This window comes from Athene cunicularia (genome assembly GCF_003259725.1).
Source record: "Athene cunicularia isolate RWA chromosome 8 unlocalized genomic scaffold, athCun1 chr8_part1, whole genome shotgun sequence".
Lineage (NCBI taxonomy): Eukaryota > Metazoa > Chordata > Aves > Strigiformes > Strigidae > Athene > Athene cunicularia.
In genome coordinates, this window is record NW_020799109.1 from 3049645 (window position 1) to 3074910 (window position 25266).

General features: G+C 38.4%; 1 protein-coding gene across 1 annotated transcript; it reads right to left on the reverse strand.

The window, feature by feature from the left end:
• Positions 1 to 17: 17 nt before the first annotated feature.
• On the reverse strand, positions 18 to 22172 carry ATG4C (autophagy related 4C cysteine peptidase). The gene is made up of 10 exons (XM_026854260.1): positions 22042 to 22172; positions 20809 to 20892; positions 20077 to 20310; positions 16673 to 17003; positions 14644 to 14714; positions 13035 to 13171; positions 9967 to 10045; positions 9228 to 9304; positions 4874 to 4993; positions 18 to 1144 (listed from the first exon to the last, which is right to left on the reverse strand). The coding sequence occupies exons 1-10, from the start codon at positions 22115 to 22117 to the stop codon at positions 974 to 976; spliced, it is 1380 nt and encodes a 459-aa protein (XP_026710061.1). The 5' UTR covers positions 22118 to 22172; the 3' UTR covers positions 18 to 973.
• Positions 22173 to 25266: the final 3094 nt, after the last annotated feature.

The window sequence follows — 25266 nt, forward strand, 5'->3', positions numbered from 1 at the left end:
TTGTCAAGGGTAAAAAAAAAAAAAAAAAAAAAATCACAGCCCAGAATTTTTAACATCCACTCCCCCATTTGCTTTGATTTAAAAGCTGCACTAATAGGAGAGAAGCCTCGACATTATAGCAGTTGAAACAGGAAACAAACACTGCTCTCTTCTAATAATTGTCTTTAGCTGCTTTGATTGGTTGCAGTTAATATTAATAGTATAACCTTTAAAAATTGTGGGGAAAGGTGATACTTTATCTTCACTCCTCATATTAAGGCTCCAAAGCAAGCTTAATGAGAAACCATTATAAAATCATACAGCTAAATAGTATCTTAACTCACAATTCAGCCTATATAATTATGTCAGTATTGCAACTGACAATTACTACTGATATATCAAACTTACCTTTCTCACACTGTGCTGCTCAGGATGTGTGTCACGATTACAGCATTAACTATTATTTGGGCTTACGTAGCAAGACAGATGAGAACTCTACCCTTACCACATCAACACAGAACTCAAATTTTGCTTACAAACAGAAATAACATGGTCTCAAAACCTATGGATATGCGTCCGTGACACAAAACCCACACATACCTGGCAACCTCTGCTCAGGATTTGTCACGGATCGACACAACATTAGGGCCACTAGTCAGGCTTTAGGGACTGGCCAAGTTTTTTAAGAGGGCAAGACTAGGACGTAGGCACATTTCAGCATCCCTGGCTCTAAACAATGCCTGTCTTCACTAGCACAATGTGACATTAAACTCATCCAACTAGTAGTGAACAACAAAAAAAAAATTGGTAAGTACATTTATAAATGACATTTTAAAGACTGTTAACATATAAAACATTATAATCTTTATGAAAATAGACCAATTTCAGCACAAGCTTGCCTTTCTGGGGGAGGGGGACACATACATTTTTTCTTTATTTTTTTAAAGGCAAGTGTTCTCCTGGACAGCTGCCAATAATCTTGTGTAAAATGTCCTTAAAGCAAGACAAACTCCTCTGTACTAAATCTTTTTAATCTTTTCTTTTCATCCTCAGAGAAGAGGTCATTTTCTTCACGGAGTGGACTGGAAGCAAAGTCATAGTCTCTAGAATGACCCTTTACAAAAGTAAACAAGGGGTATTTCTCCTTCGATGAAGATTTCAGCATCTACAACGTAAAACACATACCAGATGAAGCGTTAATTGGAAATGAAGAAACACAGTAAGTAGTGATAGTTATCCGATGATGACTGCAAAGTAAAAAAATTAATTTTTCATTTTTATTATCAGCATCACATTAAAACAAAAGCAGTGCACAATCTTAACATCCCCTCCTCCTGTTAAACAAACATTTGCTTCCATTTCTGCTTCAGGTAGCTGCTGATTTTATGTCTAACCTTTCATCTTGTTCCATACAGATCACCTCTATGTGCTGTTTCTTTCAGTGCAGCTGGAGCTCTTGTAGGAAGATAAAAACTACAAAATAGTTAATGGCCTCCTCAAGCACAGGTATGGCAACTAAGCATTTTGGAGAGATACTTTTATTGTTGCATCAACATGTACAATAATCAATTCTTTTATTAAAAGTTTAAACACAGACACACCTATGTAAATAAGCCTATCAAGAGCACATGGCTAAGAGGAGGTTGATGACAGTAACAGGCTGTGGTAACGAGGGTACCAAAAATCTACATTTATAAATAAGAAAACTGAGCATAGAAAAAACTTGTGGTGAGGAATGATAAATACTAAAACAGATCAGCAAAATGCCTTTAATAGCCGATAAAAATACACCTTTCAGGCTGCTTTAGACACTTAATTATTCACTGATTCCCCCCCTTTTTTTATTTCTTAACCTGCTTTGAAACAACAGCACAGTGATGCAGTGACATGCAGAACTACATTGGCCTAGAAGTACACACTGTGCGGAACTAAAATCACTAAATGTAATTTCATAAGAACAATTAATCTAAACCAGTAAAAACCTAAATAGGTCTTGTAACAGAACTATTTAAAAAAAGACAGGGGTTGAGGGGGGTGTTTAAAAAAAAAAAATCACACTGACAGTAAAATCCTTGATTTTTACTGTGGTCTGAAATTTTCCACTTTATTCTTGTCTATTGTAATTGCATTTGGCTATTTTAATGTGAAACCTGGGTAAAAGAGCAAGGAGATAGAGGAGACACATGCACACAGTAATTAGCAAAAGCAAAAGAAGAGTAACAAATGAGCCTTAGAAGGAAAAAAAGTTTATAAGACATACAAATGCTTTGTTTCTTGAAAAGACTAGATAATTGGATACAAACCCTTTCATCTCTAGAGGCTGAATACAAGCTGGCTTAGTAGAAACAGGAATTGATAGCCACACGGTGGCTGTTTGCTGGTCTGCGAAGGGGATGGGTGGACTCTGGCAAGCTCCTAATTGCAAGTTTGCAACAGAAAACTCCCCCGAGTAGTGCAGCTCGGGGACCAACCCAGCAGTGTGCCTTTAAACCTGGGCCCTCCAAGTCAGGGCAGGAACACACCTGCAGTTCCACCACCGCGGCCTGGGTTCAGCCTTCCCTGAAAGCTCCTCTCTACCTCTGTGTACTAAGGGAGGTGATGAAATACTAAATACAGAACATAAATGAATGCCTAAACAAGAGTCAAGTGGAACTTGGCTAAAATTACTGCAGTTATTGTTAAGCTACATCTCACTCAGTGATCACAGAGAATCTGAAACTCTGAAGAACTTGCAAGTTCTTTGGATGCCACCGTGATGATTTCTATAGAGAAGTTTACTGATAAACTTCAATACGTTTTAGTATTTCAGTGTTAGACTCAGACTGCCAGTGCAACAATTAATTCTTTGTACAGAACTGCGTCCAAGTGCAACGCTCAATCAGTCCAGTTCTTCAGAGGACTCCTCGTTTCTACCAAGAACCTGGACTACAAACAGGCAAATGCAGTTGTAGCCCAAGCGGATTATTTATTTGCTGCCATGGGTTTTGATAGGGAAACAATTCACTGCCTTAGCAGAAAGAGAAGCCTGCTACCAGTTAAGTAACAAAGTAAAGTAGCAGCAGAGGCTGCGGCCAGGAAAAAGCAGAGCAGCCCCAGGTGCTGGGCAAGGCCAGAGGCTCTTGCTGACCTCCTGGAGCTGCCCCGTGGTACTGGGAAGCCAGGCTGGAACTGCTGAGCTGGAAGTGCAAGACAGAAGTAAGACCACAGCCAGTAAGCAAATCCATCCTTCTCAAGGCCAGATGTGTTGCCGGGAATCCTTAATCTGTCACTTATTTAACTGAAGGTATTATTAAACTTCATAACAGCTGCCTAACTAGCAAGTACAGACAGAAAGAGTAACCTGACTGGGATTTGAAGTCTCACCAGTCACTCCATTTGGGCCCTTTGATTTCAATGCCCTAATTTCTCTATCACTGAATAAGGCTCATAAGGTTTCTCCTCATGTAATAAAAGCTAAATCTTTTCTCCCACTTCTTGTTGCCCAGAAAAGCAGCAAGAACCTGAATTTTCCAGTCTAGCCTACACAGGGCACACTGGGAGCATACTGTGCTTTATAGTTCAAGAGTTACCACAATCAAATTGCAAACAAAAGGGAAAAAATAACAGAAGAACAGGAAAAAAACAAAGGATGTGAAGGAAGGAAAGATCATAGACTGTTTCCCACATTGTATTTGTACCCAAACTTTCCTCTGTTTTCAAACTTACTGTGCCTGAAATATATAAAATAATGTCACTAATACTGAAGATATACCAGGATAATAGCTCCAAGACTTATATCAGCCATGCCTTATCTTCACAACGTATGTTCAGAAAAAGAAATGTACTTAATCCCAAACTTTAAAGAAAAGAAAGAATGAAAAACAAGAAAGAAAACTTCCAATGTAACCAATTTTGTAATTAATTTTTTTTTTTTACCATGTTATTACATTCTTTCTTCTACATCACAGAACGGGAAAACATGGAAGAATAGAAACTTCACTATTTAAACTTTCCATGTATCTGTTGCTTAGGAACTTCTTTAGATCTATTTTCTACCTTGCTGTGTAAGGATTAACTTCAGCATCAACCATATATAAAGACTATATACAGTATTAAGTTTAAAAATTCTTTTTTGGCTGTAATATTAATACCACTTAACAGCACACACAGACAACACTGTACAAACATTAACTCTTTGTGCTGTTGTGATAACTCTGTGGGTAGAATAATAATATTGTGACTATATTCTGCTGCCACCGCATCCTTTCACAGACTACTTTTTAAAATCACAAACCAGTAATTTGCTACCACAGCTAATACAACATATTAATAATGCTGCATTTCATATGCTCCATCAAGGAAAAATAGGTCAATTACATTTGGACCTAAATGAACCTATGCTACTGCTTTTCAAGTGGAAGGACGCGACCAGAGAGGTTTGCTGGGTGATGCCTGCTCCACAGACTTCAAAACATTGTTACTGAATCATAAACACGCTTAAAAACACCACGAGAAAAAGCTCTTAGGCTAACACGAAATAACGGGCAATTCAGGTTTGCTCGAAGGCTCCAGAGCGTCACGGCGGGGGCTGCTGCCCGCGGCCGTCCCTGCCACGCCGGGGGCACGGAGGGGCTGGCCACGGCCGCATTCCCACCTCACGAGTGCCACCTCGTGGGGCCGCCAGCCCTCTCCGCCACAGCCCGCCCCTGACAACACAGCCCGGGTTTTACCCATCGGTGAAACGGCATGAAATAAAAAACAAGCTGGATTTCGGATGATTATAAAAGCGGCAATAAATATCAAGAAAAAAATGATGTCTACTTAGCAGAGCGAAGCTGATTCTCTCCCCTTATCCGTACGCAGCACACACACGCCGCTGTGGCTGAGGCATCGATCTGCTAACTCCGACACCCACCTTCGTTATTTCTTCAGAAGCCTTCTCAAAGTCCTGCACAGTTCTACAATAAAATCCTATTGTGCAGCTCGGATCCATTTTTTTGAATGACATCTTTTTGGGAGAAGGACAGTGGAATGACTGCAAGTTTCAAGATTAAAAAACATGAAATACATGGTTAAGGTTGAGAATGGCACAGACCTACGCATTTACTTTTTTCTTCCACCAACAGCTTTAACGTACAGTCCCCTGTATCACCTGAATTAAAACCCAGAACACACTTTTGAAGTTCTCTCTTCCACCCACCCCCCCCGCAAAGGTTCAAGTGATTCCACTCTTCTCCACATGTATCAAACCTCCTGCTGTTTATGCTGCATTCACCAAACTTGCACACAACATCATGTTAGTTTGATATCTGTCAAAGGTCTGCCGCTCCGAGCAGTACTTTATGAATATTCCCAAGGCAGAGGAGGTGAATGCTCTTCTGCAAATTGAATTTGTAACAGCTTTTGCACTATCTTACAATTACTGCTTTACTACCACCGCCCATTGCCCCTTTCCCTCCCCCAGCCTCTATAAAAGAGACATAATGGAATAAACCAACCTCATGCATTTTCCTTTAGTAAATGAAATGGGTTAAAAACCCCACAAAAACCACAAAAGCAAAACCATATTACAATAACTCACAAGTAGGAGAAAAACCAAACAACACGCCCTGCTTTATAAAGGTTTTTTTCCTAACGTGAAATCTCTTTTCATGACAGATGATGCTCTGACAGTGCTGTGAACTGATACCATCAGCAGCCATGCTTAAAAAACCCCCCTAAAATACAAAATCCCCTTCCCCACACTCCTCATGCTCCGTTTACGAGAGAAGAGAGAAGTATATGCTGTTTATTTCATATGGGCACTGTAGTTTTGGTGAAGCTCATTGTCTAATAACTGAAATGATTTCGCCACCCCTGGCTGTCTCTCAAAGGGAGTCCTCTTTATGCTGCTCCCAACACGCAGGACTACCCCGTCATCCTACCTCTAGTAAATCACTAGCAATCGTGCTACAGCTGCTCAGTAACAAATGCTAACACACCACGGCTGCAACGGAGGTACCACTGGACTCAAAGGCAGATTTTGTTTTTCACAAATTTGCCCCGACGATGGACATTCTGCAGTGAATATCCTGTGCTGTTTCCCTCCCCGTTTGCACGTGAGCTGCTCTGGCAGAGTGCGGGGCAGCACAGCCCCAGGACAGCTGACTGACACAACACTAACACCCCGACACAGCCAGGCAGGAGATTTCTTACCAACACCACCAGCTTTCCTCTATAGAAGAAAACTAACAACGGTTACAATCTAATTTGACTACAGCAACAGCAATCCCCGACAGCTAACATCAAGCACTCTGTAGGTTAGAAACCCATTTTATCTTTTTTTTTGCCAATCAGAAAAGTCAATCTACAGAAGACGACAGCACCAGTTACCTAATCTGAGGGTATCTGTCAGTGTAATACTTTTACATATTGAAGTATATTCTCCTTTACTTCTGATTGCAAACCTAAGAGAGGTAATTCTATTAAACCTCTGCTAAAAAAATACCAGCAAAGTGAGAAGCACTATTTCTACAAGATTGATTTTATCCACTGTTTTTTCTCCTAATTCTGTTCAAATTGTATACGAAGAAACTGTACTTTGAATATTCATTCCTGAGTCATCAAATACATAAATCGAACCCTGCCTTACCTATTTCAGCAACACTGTAACTTCAGTTGTGCTGTGCTGTTCAGGGCAGTAGTCCTAATACTACACAAATCACTGTACAACAAAGAGAAGTGGGTAGGCTTTTTTTTTTTTTTTCTTTCTTTTCTTCATTCCTCTAAACAAATGGATTCTGGAAGCCAATACAGAGTGGATTGATTTCCAACTTATTCTGGACAATTTGTCAATTTTGAAAATACTCCCTACAGATAAATCTAACAAGGAACTATCCACACTAAGAAAGCAATTTCTGTTTACTTTTGACATTTCTGGACAAAGATATAATACTATTAAATGCACTAAGCATTAAATTGCAATATATTTTCTGTCTGCAGAAAAGCATTAGGATGTGATCAAACCAAGCTGGCAGCTCGCATACCTTCAAAATACATTTTAAAACATAATTATTATTATTATTTGGAAATTCGTACTAATGCCAGGCTCCAGCACAATCTGGAGGATTAGTCGTGGGAACCGAAACCAGAAATATGTGTATTTTTTGTAGCTTGGCTACTGAGCTACGATGTGACCTTAAGGAAGTCACTTCAGCTCTGCTTCTTTGTGCTCTTCCCATCTTTTGTCTGGCTTACCCAATTAAACTGTAAAATCTTCAGAGAAGGCACCGTATTTTACTACAGTTATTAGCATAAAGGGGCAAGGATCTTTGTTCTAATCTCTAGCTGCTGCCACAATACAAATAGGTAGAGCTGGAACTCACCAACTCTTCTTCCAAATAGCTCAACAGGGTGTATCTAAATGCATCTCTAAAAATAAGGGAAGCTTCTGTCTAGGGTATTTTCCTTTTTGCTGCTATTTTCCTTTTTTTTTTTTTTTAGTTCAGAATCTTTTCATTCTCTAGAGAATCTTCTATATTATATGTCACACTAATTAAAGCATCTTGTTAAGCATAAATACTGAAAAATATGTAGTGTTTGCCTTAAGTTGGCCCTAGGATTTGGCAATAGCCCTGTGTAAGCCCTCTGATATACATAAGTACTATTTGATGGTATTTTGCTTAAGGCATTGTGATCAACTTCAACCTACATTAACTGATCTTTCTTTTCATGATAACAATAGACAGGACCACTTTAGTTCACTCTGCCGTTCTCAGTTGAACTTAACTCTTAGCTGCTATACAAAACAGAAGCTGTGAAGATACATAACTTCATTGCACACCATTTGATTTACATTCAAACTGTAAACAGTCAATTTAAGATCACCTACTCAGTTCCTGTGTGTAAGAGTTGTGCCTGACTCGCTTCACTGTTTACAGAACTTTACTGCAAACCTTTAACAATTCCACACTAGCTAGTATTGTGGAGGTGATGGAGACTTATCCATATTCCTCTTCCTTATTTAAATGCAGTATGTTGTTTCTGAAGCTGTGTTTCCATGTTTAGGAGGACTTAACTTTACAGAACTCAGTGGCAGGAGGAACTACTACTGTTAACCAACTCTGTTCTAGAGCAGCTGATGCTAGGCAGTGGATGCACTCAGGGAGTGTTTCTACACTGAATGAAGAGTTGCTCCGAAGAGGCTGGAAGTTCATGTGGAAGCTGAACCCAAGGTCAAGAAGGATAGTTCGCACAGATGGCACCGAGTACTTCTACTGTGAGTACTGTGGCTATTGAACACTTACGTCTGCAACTGATAACATTGTCTCATGGTACTTGTAAATTGAGTCCTTTAATAACTTCCTTTAGCTCTATCTATTTTGGGGTTAAAGAAAATGGAAAACACTATTGTGAAAAACACTACTGTGAAAAAAACAAGCATGATTTTTAAGACTGAGGCATAGCCTGAAAAGATGAAGCCACTACATCTAGATGAACCCAGAAAGTCACAGTCTAGAAAGGGGTTAGGGGGGAAAGAAAGACCAAAAGCAGTACCTATACCTTCAGACCTGTCAGCTTCTGGGAAAGCACTATTCCATAAAAATAATTTGATTAAAAAAATAATAGAACTTGTTAAATGGTTCAGAAGACTTGAATAAAATTAATCTACTCAACCACAATCATCACTGATAAGCCTCAAAAATTTATACTTGTATGAAGCTAAAGAAGTGACCTGCAAAGCTGTCAGCAGCAAAAGTTACGTTTAAAATGTTAACCACTTACTCCAGTATAGAAATAGTATGAGTTCCTGCATAAAGAAGCAGCACGTAAACCCATAGGAACTCTGATTCCAAACTGACAACAGACTCCTACTATTGAATGCTACAGTAATTCTCTCCATGATGTTGACCGCAAATTGAATTTAGAATAAAATAAAATTGACCAAAAAGACAAACTAACAAAACCAAATCCAAATAACTCAGGTTTAACATCTCCACACATTGTCTATTTTCTTTGGTGGAAAATTACTTAAATGATCATATGTTACAAGGTTTTCTAATGATTAAAAAGAAACAGATGAAGATTAATGAAGTAAAAATTAAAACCCCATCTTGAGTTTTTAACCTCTGGTCATTTTTGTTGATTATAGGCCTATAAAGGAGGGCAGGACTTTGATAAATAACATGTAACTGTAAAACCATAAAGATGCAGCTAGCTAGAACATCTCTAAATAATTAGCGTTTGATTCATACGGGAAGAAAACAGTGCCAGGTCTATATCCATACTACCTCAAGAGGGAAATCCTTTATGCTGACATCTACAAAAGATTGGCAGTAATGAGGATCCATGTAAATCAAACTGTCATCTACAAGGACAAAACAGAAGACAAGTAATTCAAAAAACACCTTATTATTACACTGCTTACAATCCAATTTCTATGCAGAACAGCTGAAAAAAAAGCCAGCAAGTAACTGCTTGCCAGGCTGATATTCATTGACTGAAGCATAGGTTTTTGCAGGACAGATTAACTTTTGCATAATCAAATATGCTTGTATAAGCAGAATTTTTATAAAGTGATGAGACTGTCATTTAATTTTTGGTGATAAAATTACTTTTACAAACACACAATTATATTCTGGAGTTTGCATATGAAAAATGCATTGTGCTACTTCATTCTGACAGGAAGAATATATTGCTTGTCATTTAAGCATCAACTAACACCACTTAAACTAGTAAAAAGTAAATACGTAAATAAGAACTGCCAGATAGTAACAGCAAACGCTCCTGAAGTTTTGTGAAACAGATAAATTATGCCTTGTTTATGCAACAGCGGAAATTAAATGTACATTTTACAGAATCCAATTACTCTGTGGGGTAAATGACAAATGACTGGACTTGGGTAGATATGATGAATTAATAAGGTACTCATTTTGCTATTTTAATCATGCTGTTTCCCACTGGTTTGATATTAACTTCCTAACTCTTAAAGAAAAATATTGAAGAGACATAACATATTAAAACACTAACCTTGAAATCCAGCAAAGTAATACGACTGCTTGGGCTTGCCACCAATAATACCAACACAATACTCAAGGCTTAAAATTCCCTACAATGAGAACATTAAATAATTAGGACAGTGTTAATCAGAGTAAGTATTGAACTGAATTAAAATTAAAATCTCTGCTCTTTCTTTACTGCTTTTAGGCAAATAGCTTTTTTTTTTTTTTTTAAAGACTGACTTCATGACGTTCTGGGGCTTGACTCAATTTTTAGAAGCTTAGAATTGACCAAAGTGAAAACATTCCACCAGATATTCCAGAGGTAGTCCTCCCTTTTCATGAGATGCCCACCCATTGAGAGAATTGGCAGTATCATTTTAGGGGAGGAGACAAAGCACGTCATGCAAGTTGAGCACAGGTTGCTTAGTCAAAAAGATATCCCAAGTATTCAGATTTACAGAGTTCATAGACATTTACATTCGGTGGCCTTGGGGGCCCTCTTCTTTATGTATTCAAATGTCTAGAGTATGAACTTTTACATCATCGGGAGAAACGCCAGTTGAAGCAAGAGTAATTACAAGATACAGCTCTAAAAACAGCAGCCCAAAATAAGGGACGAGTGCGAGACACACAACAGACAAGCCCCATAAATCTTACTGGACATTGACTGTGAGGGTAGAGGAATCAGAGCCATCAGTATGTAGCAACTTTGAGAAAGAGCCATTACAAATACACCGTATGGGACTTCCAGAGGGACAGGGGGTGAGATACAGAAGTCATTTCAGTCTGGAGGTGTAAAGAAAGAAAGAAATCTACTCCTCCAGCCAGGGCAAAGCGAGGAGCCACTATGGGCAGAAAGAGCTGGGAGACCAGCTCTGCGCTACGGTCACACCAGCACTGCCAGGGCATCTCTGTTCATTCAGGTCGAAGAGTTGGGTTCTGTGATCCACGTGTCTGTGCTGGCACACAAACCCAGCAGACTTATCACTACATCATCAAATGTTGATTTTCTGCATATATCTCCTAGTATTAGGGAGAGGGATTTACCCGTATACATGCCATTTTGCCAAGGTGAGAACAGTGCAGTAGCTTAGCTGACTGAAATTCCTCTATCACCCACAAGCTCTGGGTGCAGTCACAGACGATGGACACCAAAGAAATCACCCTTGATCATTTTCTATTAAAAGAAGTATCTAGCAAAGAAGTGGAAGAAGGTGCAGAGGACCTTCCTCCCTCTCCCTTCAATATATTTCTACTCTTTCTGCTTTCGTGAGGTTCTGTTTCTCACCAGAGCTCATTAGGATTTTTGTGAATATTCAGTCTTGGCTTAACACAGTTCTCCATTAGTTATCCCACCAACTCCAGCGGGAGCTGAATTTTGCCAGCTTGAGCACTTCAGAAAGCTGAGTCCAACTGTTCTAATGAAACTGAAGCCCAAGACCATTAAATACTTTGAAAACTGAACAGCCTTTAAATGAGCATAAATCACAGTGGTTTTCTTGTGGCACTAGACAAGTGTTGGGTCCAAAGACTTGGATGCTGGCCCAAACTTGGGACAGCAATCCAGAAGACTATCAGTTGAGCTAAAGTGAAATCTCCATTATCTGGCAGTTATATCTATATCCTCCCCTCTAAGAGACCAACGATCAAAAGCATAACTGTTACATTATCATTGTGTAAGTAGGGAAAATTTCTCTCAACAAAATTATTGATATTTCATGGACTAATAAAACCAAAGCTTCTTGAGATAAAGAATCTTGAGATTCTCTGCTTAGACAATGACAAAGTAGTGCAACACAACAAAAACTATTGTACTCCTCACCTGAGATGCTAATAAAGTCAACTTCAGCATGATTTATAAGGGTTAAGAGAAAGGCTGCTTATTTAAAATATGAATGAGAAGGCTTTTTTAGAAAATGCTCCTCCATGGCTGAGCATTACAGAGCATTTAGGCAGAGCAGAGGCAAAGGCTGAAACAGCTAAGGAGGACACATCCTCTGCCAGTGAAACAGAAAGGGAGCGAAGCTTCTTAGAGTTATGAATAACTGTTTAATCTATGGGAATTTTCTTGTAAAAGTGAATGATAAAAAAAAAAAAAAAAAAAAAAAAAAGTTAAGAGACTCTCAGATTTTTTTCATGCTACTACATTATGGTTTTTTAAAAATTAAAGACAGATAAACAGCAGCATGGAAAATGATAAAGCAGCAGGGCTAGGAGAACAGTCTCTCCCCTAAGAGAGTGATCAAGCTCGAGAGCTTTCAAGTCGTGATGTCTGAATCTCAAAGAGAACAAACATCTGTATATATCGAGAACCCCTTTGTCTACATAATCTCAATTTTGTGGATCCATTTTTGAGTTTATTTTTTTTTCCTTTAGAGCTCTGTTGTTATTCTTGTGCTCAAGAGGCAGGATTACAGTAACATCTTAAAGTGCTAGCCCCATGTGCAGAACCTTTGCTGAAAACAGAGGACAGCATAGACCTTCCTCCCCTTTGCTTTGAGTTTTAATTTTTTCCAGTTTGTTTTCATCTGTGGTGACTGCTTGCTACTCCAGCATCACTGTCCTCAGAAACATTCATCCTAATGTCCAGACAGTGAAAACACACCTGAAGTAGAAACTAAAGAGATCAAAAATTTCTATCCCCTCTATTAAGGGCAAGAAAAAGACAAAAGAAAATGAGAACAGACAAAAGCAACAACCTTAAACCACCTGGCATTTAAGAAAAAAAAAAAAACAGAAAAAGGAATTTGGTATATTTATATTTTAAAATGCTGACTGATACTTAATACAGCACAACTCTAATAGCATATGTCATGAAATTACCATTTGTAATTTGAGCCACTGCATTAACATCTTTTCAGGTAGCTACTTTAGGAGTAAGACAGTTACCACGGCTTTACCAAGGGACATCATGTGCTCTGCAATTATGTCTGATCTTGTAATAGGGAAATTTAAAATCTGTAAAGTCAAACTTTACAACCTTCAACTGTAAAATCACCACCACACATTTAATAGGTAGAAGATTACCATCATGAAGTCGCTTTTCATATCACCTAGTGCTACTATGTGAAAAATGGTTGAACTCTCATTTCGTACCTTTACAAACTCCAAGTAGTCCATGTTTGTTCTCTCTCCACCGAGTCTCACAGGAACTAATATAATTACAGCTTTTGTGTCTGCTTTTCCAGAATCCATAAAAGAACACTGTCTGTCAATAACATCTGAACTGTAGACTGAAAGGAGACACACAGAAATATTCAGATTTAAAATATGACTGCTAGCTCTTCTAAAGACACACCTACAAACAACATGTCATCACTTAGTTTGACAAATTAAAACTGCAGTCCTTCAAAATCTTACTGTCCTCCTGAAATACAACTCCTGAGTGACTCTGATGAAAAACAGTGTTATGCCTCCTTATTTTCAGCAATGTTTTGTAGAATGGTAATCTGCTGCTGCTGAGATAAGATACATTGCCAAGGAAATGCAGAAGGGGTAGGCTAGGAGAAAGCCAATAAATATTTATTCACTTCATATAAACTACTTCTAAAAGGAGTAATTTAAAACTTGAAAGCCCACAACTAACAGAAACATCCACATGTTAAAGGAAAAAAGACAATAGTTGATTTTAATAAATACTCAAGTTCACTGTCTAAAGTTAACACAGTCATTGAAAATGAGTGAAAAAAAATAATGTAGTATTATTGCTTATTCCCTCCAAACTGAGAGAGATGCAAAAATCATCAGCAGAACAAAGAAGTGAAAAATTAATAGAATTTTAAGTTTCCACTGTCATTGTAAGTCAGGTGAAACTGGTTTGCAGTGTATGATTAAACAGTGTCTCTTTAAAACCAGTTTGATTGATTACCCAGGGATGTTGGTCTCGTCTGTCCTACCCCAAGATCAGTTATGACATAACTAAAATTTCTGGCAGCTAAACATGGCTACTGAAGTAATACATTGTGCTTAGATTTGAAAGACTATAGTCATTAGTGTAAAGTTTCACTGCACGTTTAGTTTATCTTGTCATCATTTTCTGCTCCTGAACATCCAGAGCTCTAAGCTCCTCTGCCCATTATTGATTATTTAAAATGCCACGCTGGAGCAGAGGAAAGGTTACCACTGTCTGGGGTTCACTATCCTGCTCACATCTTTGAACTCCAAGCGAAAATGACTTCTTACTAGTCTAAGAGACTGGTGCAGTGGTTTTTTTCTGCTAGAAAAATGGGTAAAAGAGAATCCCGTGATGCAAAAGACAAATAAAATGTAACTAACAAATCTAACTGCAGTATTTTTCGGTTGTTTAGTTAGTTTTGGGGAGTTATTTTTAGTAAGATATGAAAGTTCTTACTAGCTTATTGCTACAACAACATTGATGCGAGTACAAAACAGGTTATTAACTGTTTTAAATCCAAAAAGTTACAACGGGCAGATTGTAAGGAAAGGTTATCTCCGTGGATTTGGAATTCCACTCTAAGATACCACACAAGCAATGTACAAAGCTTTCAAGTCGTGATGTCTGAATCTCAAAGAGAACAAACATCCGTATATATCGAGAACCCCTTTGTCTACGTAATCTCAATTTTGTGGATCCATTTATGAGTTTATTTTTTTTTCCTTTAGAGCTCTATTTTTAAGTGCTTACTGAAAGGCATAAAAATATATCTAAAATGTTTGTAAAAATCTACATAATCACAACATTTACCTGTACAATCCTGAGCAACATAGACTGTTACTCCTTGTAGCTCAGGGTCTCTCGCTTCTTCAACAGCTTTTCTAAGTACAAACACAAAACTATTTAACTCATCTCTGATTTTAAAGAAATTAACAGTAAATAAACATAAGTTATTTGATTTTTAGAAACAGGTTGGTTTTAATTGTTTGTTAGGGTTTTTTGTTCTGTTTTGGAGGGGGGTTTTGTTCTTTTTTTACAATTCAAGACACCTTCCATTCCTGATAAATACAGATGGGGGAGATTTTTGTTTGTTTTGTTTTTAAACACTGGATACCAAGATCCACTGTATATGGCAACATGTTTTTCCCAAGCAAGGATGACAATGTCTGGCTATTTAGAAAAAACAATGAAACCCACAAAAAAAGCCCAAAGAAGTACATTAACATACAATGAAATTCATATTCACTACCTAATTTCTTTCTGTTGACAACAATTTTCTGTCATGTATATTGGCATAATAAAGGCTGCATTTACTGATAAAAATCCCATTTTCAACTGGATAGATCTCTTCAGTTGACCTCAGTTCACATAACTAGCCACAAATTAGCACCTCATGTCTATGGAAATAAAGGCTAGCGCATAGAAAGCTGTAAGGTTTCTCCAAAACTTTCAAAAAGATAATTGCAATATTAGGCTATTCTCAAAAGAGTAAGAGTAATGGACCTAAAACTAAAAAGAAAATATATGTCGGTAGTCTGAAACATAATCGTCAATCAAGGACAACATTTTTAAAGAAATTAAACTGTTCAAAATAGAAGATTAGCCTTTGACTTCAATACACGCTTGCATTAAATGGTCACTATCCCTTTATTTCACAATATATTTTGAGGAATCATTTAATACAGTCGTTCTCAAGTTATGAGCGAGCTATACATTGTTAGTACTGCTGTAAGAGAGAAAGGAGAAACAGGAAAGGAAACCTTTGCAGTGTTGGAAATCACCCATAGTGTTGGATGTAATTCCTGACCACCACCACCCCCCCCACCCCAGCTCCCACAACGTAAACAGGCTACAGCAATTTAAAGCAAGCAAGAAGAATTCTGGCAGTTTCTATCATCAGAAAAAAACAGAACACATAAATAATGCTAACTTCTCACATCACTGTATGCATTTGCACGTATGCACACATATACGCCTGATTATTTCAGCACAGATTCACTCAACATTAATATACTTTTATATTAAATATCAGATTCTTTTATACTAAATATCAAATTCTCCTCTTCCCATAGATAAACATAAGAACTTTGGCTTCTGCTGCTTAAATGACTTGTTAGTGATTCAGCGTACAGGTAAACTAGAATCCACTGAGAACACAATCATGTAATATGGCTGTTAACAAAAGACAAAACAAAATCTGTAATATTCCAAGAAATGGCATATAAAGGTACATAGTATGGAGAAATTTGACTTTCGACTTTTTTTTTTAACCACACTGAATGTCACAGACCCTTTACTTTTACTGTGATATAATTATAATATTAATAGTCCCATACATTTACAGTTTCACAAGAATTTGATGTGTGCAAAGAAATGCTGAAAACATCAATTTTAGCTCTGACATTTCATTACACTATCAGTACATTACAGCCCCCAGGTTACAGTATAAAAAAAAAAAAAATCTATAATGTTATGCATGTTCCAAGGTTGAAAGAGTGGTTAGTTTTTAGAACATTTCATTAAATGCAGCTCTACTTAAAAGCCTAGGTTTGGGAGAGATACGTGGGACTTCTACTGCCCAAAGGACAGGAAAACAGGAATGTTGTTTTTTTTCCTGAAATAAAATTGAACAAAAGCTCAGAGTCAGCTCACGCACCTACTGCTGTCTCCCTCCCTGTCTCTGAAAAATCTCTAGAATTGCTACTAATACGGACATTTTACAAAGCCAATAATGAACAGTTAGATGCTCACTTAAGCTGAAGTAATCTCATGACACTTTGAAATGCTTCTCCTGTAATGTGTAAGGCACAGTAACAACAAAGAATAAAGGTATTTTTACCTTAAAATGTGTGCAACAACTGCAGGCCCATACCAATCTCCAGCAATTTTCCCAGACTTCTTTCCATATTCTATTAGCTGATGTAAGCCAAAAGCTGACAGCGGAGAGTCGCCAAACCAAGAAATTATTTTTCTATGATAAACATCATTTCTCATTTCATTGTCATCACAGTTTCTCTTTAACGTTCCCTGATGATGATTTGACAGGATCTTGGGTTCTCTCTCTGCTGTAAGCGATGCTTCGAATGATGCTGTCAGCTTTTTCACTGTGTGGGCTGTCCATGATTCAGAATCTGAATTGTCAATGTCCAACGCATCTGGCCAGACCCAGGCTGCAGCAAGAAATTTTAAGATTGCATATTAGGCTTAATATTAACTTTTTGGCGTAATTTGCAAAGCACATTCATTTCTCCCCAATGTTCCTTAAACTAATAGTATGTACTCCACATGTTGAGATGTAGATGTCAGTGTTAAAATCTAAACAAAGAATTCCAGTGGAGTATGATTTGCTTTGATTTTCTGCTGAATGATAGGTGAAACAAAACACTACTAATGGTACATTTGTTAGCAATTTATTGTATCCAAGAGAGTGGTCAGCCTCCATGATCCCAGTCAGTTAAATACACAAGATATACCTGATTACAAGGCAGAGATTAGAACTATCATATTAAAAATATGAAAGTTGGCTATTTATTACCATCTAAAAAGTTTTATGCACACCAGACAAGAAGTTTCAAAAGCTGTTTTTAATTCTTCTAGTTTGTCAGTTATCAAAAGAAAAACAACCCAAAGCAAGCCTCAGGCATTATTCATGTAAAAACAAACACTTCTTCCTGGCAAAATGTCAAAGCAGATCAGCAGAAAAACAGACAAAATTCCTTTTGTGAATTCTTTACATAAATTATGAGACAAACTTGTTGAAATATTATTCAGCACAGTACTACTGTCTGCATTTCTAGCTAAAGGTTTCTCCAGGTGTTCTCCACCCAGCGTTCCCCTTCAGTGTAACGTGTGTGGTTCAGCACATCTAGGGAACAGCAGTGCTGCCCTTGTCAGATGACTGAGGCTCTCCCACAAGTTCAAACAACAACTTGCAAACACAGAGCGCGTGAGGAAAGCTCCGCAACACAGCGAGCACACTGCTAGAGCAGAACACAGCCTGAAGGCCTCAAATGAACCTGCCAGAGGGCTGCCACGTGCAAGCAGGAACAAACCCTACGGATGAGGGGCTTTTGCTCAGCGAGCCAGGCCTGGGTAAACTCCAGGAGGTTCAGAAAACCACCATTACAGCAGCCAGAGGAACCTTTTTCTGACACAGAGCAAGAACTGCAGCCCTCCTCAGAGTTGCTACTAAAGTACCTATGTAAAAGTCTTTGAGAAACAAAGGAGAAGCGCAGAGGCAACTATATTTTAATTCTAAAACCTAACTCAGGGCTCCAGTAATGTCACAAGCATTGCTGGTAATGGCCGTAATCCATATCACTCACTCTTTAGTGCAACAACCACCCCACATCAATGGCTCTTACCACAGGTGGCACCTCTCTCTGAAACCTCGGGCCAGTTTTTCATTGCAGACCCAGGCAGATGCACGTGTAAGCTCCACGTAGCATCACAGGCCTTGCTATTCCTCTACTGTGAGCTTCAAATTTAAGTCAGTGTCTTAAGCACTGGCATTTCCAAGTAAAACTTAACCTGTACCTTAATATTTAAAATAAAAACTCTTTACAAAATCATTCAGCAGTATCTGGAACATTCCACATAGCAGTGGAAGTGCAAGTATTCCAGCTAGTAGACTGCAGTCAAGTTTTGCTTTGTAACAGAAACAATACCATTAAACCATAATGAAAACATCCCTGGGAAAACAGTAAACAGCAATGAAAAACTTCATGTAAACACTTAAATATGTTTCAAAAGCTACCCAGACCTCATAAAAAGCTTTTCAAAAGATAATTCACCAGCTGTCAGAAGACAAGGCGATGATAAAAGCAGTCCAGAAAGACCATCCACATTCTGTTTTTCTATGCATTTGGATTGCCACAGAAACACTAGCACTCTGGAATCACCAAATAGCTTTCCAGATTAGGATGCATGGGGAACAGCGCAAGGAATTCTTTGTAACCACGGATTTTAAAGATATAAACCTGAGGCTTTTTTGTCTGGGGTTACTGCAGAATGAGCTGTTATGCATACCTACTCAGGTAGTCTTCTGATCAATTTTTTTTTTAAATGTACATATTACAAAAGTTATATTTAAGGGATCTGCGTTCTCAGCAGAAGTATTTTCATAGGTTTTAATATCTACAGTCAGTTGAAAAGGATATTGCATGATTTATGCCTTAAATATCTACAGCAAAAGGAACATTCAGTAAGCCAGTCTGACTGTTGGGCCATGCCACACAGCCAAGAAAGATAAGTTTGTGATGCAGCTGGTTTGGGACTATGTTCACAGTTTACATCATATTTGCACAGTAAGTGTAAACTATTATCAAAACAGGCTTTCACAACTATCTTCTATGAAAGTATTCCTGGGCTCCAACAAATGGCTGAGTAAACAATACACTGTATTCTCTCTAACATGCCTGAGTGGCTTCAGGCCCATGTCTTGGATCATTCTGACAACAAGAAGTGGTGACAGAGGACATGAGCGACTGTTTGAAAGGAGCAATGTGGTAGATTATGAAAGGGATTGACAAGAAAAGGGGGTAAACTATGACAACCAAAAATACCTCTACGCAGGACATGGCTGAACTTGGAAGAACGGAGAGGATGTGCACTCTCAGCCTGTGAAAGCAGAAAGTGTTCCCAGGCTCCTAAAGCTGGTTCTGTGACTGAGAGTATTTTGAGATAGACGGTAATAAGAAAAAAAGGGAAGTTCCTCAGTAAGTACATGGGGGGAAGGGAGGAAATGAAATGGTGAAAATTTCAACACAAGGAATGATGCATCGAAGTTAGATTAGAATCCTTCTATTAACTCAATATATTAATACTAGAAGAAATTGAATAATGCACAACTTTAAAACTGATAAAAGAACATCACTTTTGCCATAGCTCACAGCTACGGGCTGTGGAATTAATTTCCACATTTTGAGTTCAAGGAACAAGGAAGTTTCAAGACAACTGGCCACCTGCATGGGTAATAACAATACCCAGGTATGGGATCACAAATTTTGTGTAGTATTTTACTTCACAGTTAGCTTCTGTGGAGTTGCCAGGATCTCCCTTTGACAAACTTTGGTATTGCCTTTCTCAGAAATGGAGGAGTAGGACAGCTAGATGACTGCTCTGACACAATGTAACAATTCCAATATTAACAAGGAGTCCAGAATCAAAACCCGTTTGCACTTTTGATGTGGGCTACATAAAGAGCATCACCATGCCGGATAGAGATCTTCTCTCATAACTTACCTCTACCAAGAAAGTGAAGCATAAGACCTTGAGCCAGCAGCATCTGACCCGTTCTCAGTGTGCAACCCCAACCACAGTCTGTGGTTAACGCAGACCCCTTTATCTGAGGAAACTCCTCTCTGTAAGTCAGCCATATTCTAGAAATAAAATCTTTACGAAACTCCTCAACATTTCCTGAAATCTCTGTGTTGATTTTATCAAAATTGGACCCATCTGTAGAGAGTTCACCAGATTCTGCAAGGCAAAGCACAATTTCATTTGTAACTTGGTATGGTACTTCTGTTATTAGAAGGAAAGGGAAAAAACATACAACTAGTCTGTTAGAAAAACAGGGCAAACTTGCAGAAAGTAACAATCACTTCAAATACAAGAAAGGAAAATCGAAAGGCAAACTAACAAATGTGCCAGCTGGGGGGAAAGAAAAAAAAATGCAGCCAACGTTACTGTGCCAATGGAATCACTGACTTGCAACTGCTTAATTCACCTAAATGTAAATGGCCAAATAGAGAGAGATTCTTAGAAAACTGCATTCTGCAAAACGATAACAAAAGTCTTGGCGTAGTGACTCTTTGTACAGGTGGTGTTGGACATTTAAATGAGTATTTTCTAAGCTTTTCGTATTCACATTTTGAATTCGGTAATTGTTAATGACGGTCTTTCTAGAAGATTAAAACTGTATCTACAGAGCTCCTGCCAAATAAGACTGGAATGAGTAAAGTGCTACATACATACCGTTGGTTTTGAAGTGGTAACATTTTCCCAGCAGAAAGACTGGAGAGTTTCTACTGAAGTAAGTTTTTGTTTTCAACACCCAACCTAAAATAGATGCAAAACAAATGCAAATTTCTGACTAAAGTATTCCAAAAGGGAATTGCTAATAACATCTGGTCAAGCCAGAGGTAAACCCTTGAAAGGGGAATATAGAGAAAATGTACTGAAATTGGGTTTTGCTTTCATAAATGACAAAAAGTTTAATAGCTCTACAAAACACAGAGTTCTGGTTTAAAAGTAACGATGTTACCCATGTATGAGTGTTTGAACCTTAATACAATGGTACTACTCCGCAGAAATTGTTAGGATTAATTAAACATACTTTCTCAAAAAATTAAATTGCAGCTTTCAGACACAAAAGGGGTAGTAGTAGTGCTGGACAAATTCAAAGGGCCAGAATTCAGTTTTTAGGTTTTGACAGTGTCCCCAGGCAGTAGCTTTTTCACTTCAGTCTTAATTCTACAGTCTTTTATATCCTAAATCCACAGAGAGTTTCTTGAACTTTTCCTATCACATAGAGGGTGGAATGACTACTATTCCCCTTCAGCCATGTGGTAGCCTTAAAGAAAGGAGATGAAAAGCATCTTTTCATCTTGCCAGACATCTCCAAGGCTCAGTTATTAGAATTAACAAAATTTATCAGCAATCTGGTGGTAAATCTGAGTGACCTCAGTCTTAGAAGGAAAGAAGAAAAATTAAAGCTCAGGACAGATTAGCAAAGGGCACACTTGAAAACGTGGTTGCTTACAAAAAAATTACTGATGTTCAGCTGTGGAAAAATGTGTTACTCAAGTGTGTGAAGTGCACTCTTCAGTGCAGTTTGTATTTTATGCACCATCCTATTTTTTCCAGAAAAGTACATTAAAAAAAAAAAAAATCTTTGTGCAGATGATTCCATAATACCCCTATTTAAAGTCTATGCAAATTTAGTGTCATTTACATAATGTATTTACTGTTTTCAAAATAACTAGTTTTAAAAGGAATTACGCAAACTTTTTTGAAAAATGAAAAGCTACAGGAGTTTGTTTGCTTGGGCTGTTTATAGTATCAAAGTAAAAACGGTTTCAAGTGCCATCTTGCATTTTTATTATTAATATTATTTAAGTTTCTGAATCATGATCCCATTTATGTCACCAAGAAACATTCCATTCCTTTCAGTGGAGACAGGATCTTACCATCCACTGCTTCACTTACTGTATTTCATGTTGTGCCATGCAGACATAAACTTTGATTTTATCTTTTCTACTTCATCTGTCCCCGTGGCCTCCATATTCAAATTCTAGAGAAAAAGCCATCGCTGTCTTGTAAGACGTTCAATTCTGCTACTGTAAAAATAAAAATACAAACATATCCATGGGCACTGAGAACACAGGGTATAGTATCACCACCAGCCCACCTGGGTACTTAAGCCTAACATGACCAGAAACAGCAATAAACTTGCAGAATCTTTCACTACCGGGGACTGAGAAGCAATCGCATGTTCCATGAATAAGTAATAAAATAATTTAATTCCAAATATACACCAATAAAATTACTACACAAAGCGAAATAAAATATAATGTTCTCCAACAGCTCTCTATTGCCCAACAAACTGATCTAGAGCGTATAACCTGCGCTGGCATACTCATTCTAATTGGCAGTGAAACGAAGAGCTATGATGCATTTCACTAAACAGAATAGATGCTATTCTCTTCTGCTGAACAGAATACAATAAGCACTTTTTTCCCCCCCACATCAGGGGTTCTGAGCACCAGTAAACAAATCTTGGTTTTAAAAACAGCAGTAGCTTCAGACTTCTCATCAAGAATTTTCTAAGCCAAGTTTACAGGCATTGGAGGAATTGAAAAACAAAGTGCAAGATGTTTTGCTGTCTGTGTGCAAGGCACAAAATGCATAGTACTGAAGGTGTGTGTAGTAACAGTGACATAATTTTGTACAGAATTAACTTGCTAGAGGTAACAGCAGAAGATGACTAGAATATTGTCATAAAATCCGTGTTTACTTTACATCTAATTATCACTTGCAGTGCAAAAAAGGCTCCCTTCCGACTTGATCATGTTGTCTACAATATTCCAGCTGGATTGTATGAAAGAGTTGTAAAATGGTGGTAAAAAACACTACAATGCAGATTAATTTTGAAAAAAAAGGTTATAAATTTTCCAAGGTGGGGGCGGGAGGGAATGCACTCTTACTGACACAAGATGGACTTGACCTTAAAAGCAACCTAAACTGGTAATACAGCAGGAATATATACTACCTTTATCCCTGTTTCTGAGAAATCTGAGAATATGGGACACAAGTCCCTTCACAGTCCACCTGCGCCATTTGTAGCAGGAAGTGTGCCATTAATTGAGCTTCCTTCACTGCATGTATTCTGTTAATGGTTAACTTTAAAATCAGTTCAGACGGGAGGTTTTGTTGACGATAGTTAGTAGCCCAAACCCTTGCATAGATGGCTGAAAAATTAAGAGCTCCTGCTTCAACAGGAGCTCTTGTGGAACATCAACAGTTGATTGAGTGGTACACCCCTGCAACCTTCACTGAATTGTTAGCGAAATTGTGGTAACATCTGATGATGACGTGAACAAAAGTAAACTATCTCATTTAATTGATAAACTTGGACCAGAAGCACACACCACGACTGATGCTGTGCATAACCTCCTTTAAAAGGAGAATCTAGAACCATATTCACTTTTCCACGTGTTACTGTCCACTGAATTGGGATCAAAAGCAGGACAAAGACTATAAACCATGTTACTTCTTTCCACTGGGAGCATATTAACCACTGATAGCGTAATTGAAGACAGTGTGAAGATGTCAGGGTGCCAGAGTTTTCAGAGCCTGAGGAGACTCACATTGTTTCTGGGATCAGTACATGGGGCAAGGAAATCAGTAGCCTACTGCTCAAGCCACCCCTAGCATGTTTTTGCACTATTCCATTGTATTATTTCTTAAAAGTCTGTCTTTTTGATGGAACAAGAGGCAACACAAGCTCACAAACATGTGGGAAGACTGACTGGTTTTTGCTAGTGAAAATAACAAATGGCCACAACCCTACTACGATTAGCCTTGTGTTAAACTGGGGTTTTGTAGGGGAAGGGAAAGACAATTTAAGGTTGGGTTTTAATTTCCCGTCTATTTACCTCCCTCTTTTTTCTTTAGGAAAAACAAGGAGAGACTGTATCACTGACTCTAGATGGCAAAGTCCGTAAGATGAACTTCTTCAAGAGATGTGTTTGGTCCAGCCTGCCCTCACATGATCAGTCAGCAACGCGCATTTACGCAGAGGCCACTGATTGCCTAAAAGCCAATATCTGTAAAAGCTCCCTCTGGCTAAAATTAGAAATGAAACAAACTCTACTGCTCCAAAAGGGCCCAGAGGAAAAATTATTGAAATGAGAGAGTAGCTCATTTTCCTTTAAAAGACAATGGTCATCGCGACACATTTTTCTTTCATCCAGTTACATTTCTTCCCTAGCATTATGCTAAAGATGTGGAAAGACTTCTAAGAAGAATGCTAACACAAAACAGGCACATTTATTCCACTGGAAAAACGCCAGCTCTTCCCATCAATGTAAGAAGGCATCAGTAATTGTTCCACTGAAATTAATGGAACAGCATCAGGAGGAGGTCACAGGGAATACAGATTCAAGCCCAACAGGCACAATGCAACCCCCGTTATTAAATCGAAAGCTAATGGTTTTATAGTGAAGTTGTCTCACTTAAGAAGTTATCTAGAACATATATTACTAGCGTGTTACTTTACAGAGTGACAAGACACAGCTCTTAATGAAAAGTGAAGTCCTGCCCCTCAGAGCCCTCATTACTCAGCCTCTGAGGGGGGATGATTGCAGTGAGGTGGCTTTTGTTAATAGTGATGGAAAAAAAAACCCCAACAAACACCAAAGCTAACAGAATTTGTTTTCATTAACAACAGAAAAGCAAAATAACCTGCCGATGCAACCACCGAGAAAAGGCAGGAATGAAGTCTAAATGTGACTATCTTTATTAATTAAGCATGAAGACCCCCTTCACCTTTTTTCTACCTGGGAAGAAACTGAATCAGCAGCGATGACAGTCAGCAAAACCCACACAGATGTCCCTGACAGAGAATAATACTAAGAGGTCATTTTTAAGGGGTTACCCCTTTCCACGTTATCAAGACAGATAGAAATAATACTCTGTAAAGGGCAGGTGAAGGAAGACAGAGGGTTTTCTGAAATCCTGTAGCAAAGAGCGAACATTTTACCCATCCCGGATTTAAAGCCAAGTAGGAGCTGTTCGCAGAGAAGCCGACTCGCGGTTCCTACCCCGGCTCTGCACAACCGGGCCAGGCGGCTCTCCGTATCCTCACGATGACTCCCGCGGCTCTGTCCGCAGACGGCGGATGGAGGGGGGGATCCCGAGCCGCCTCCCGGC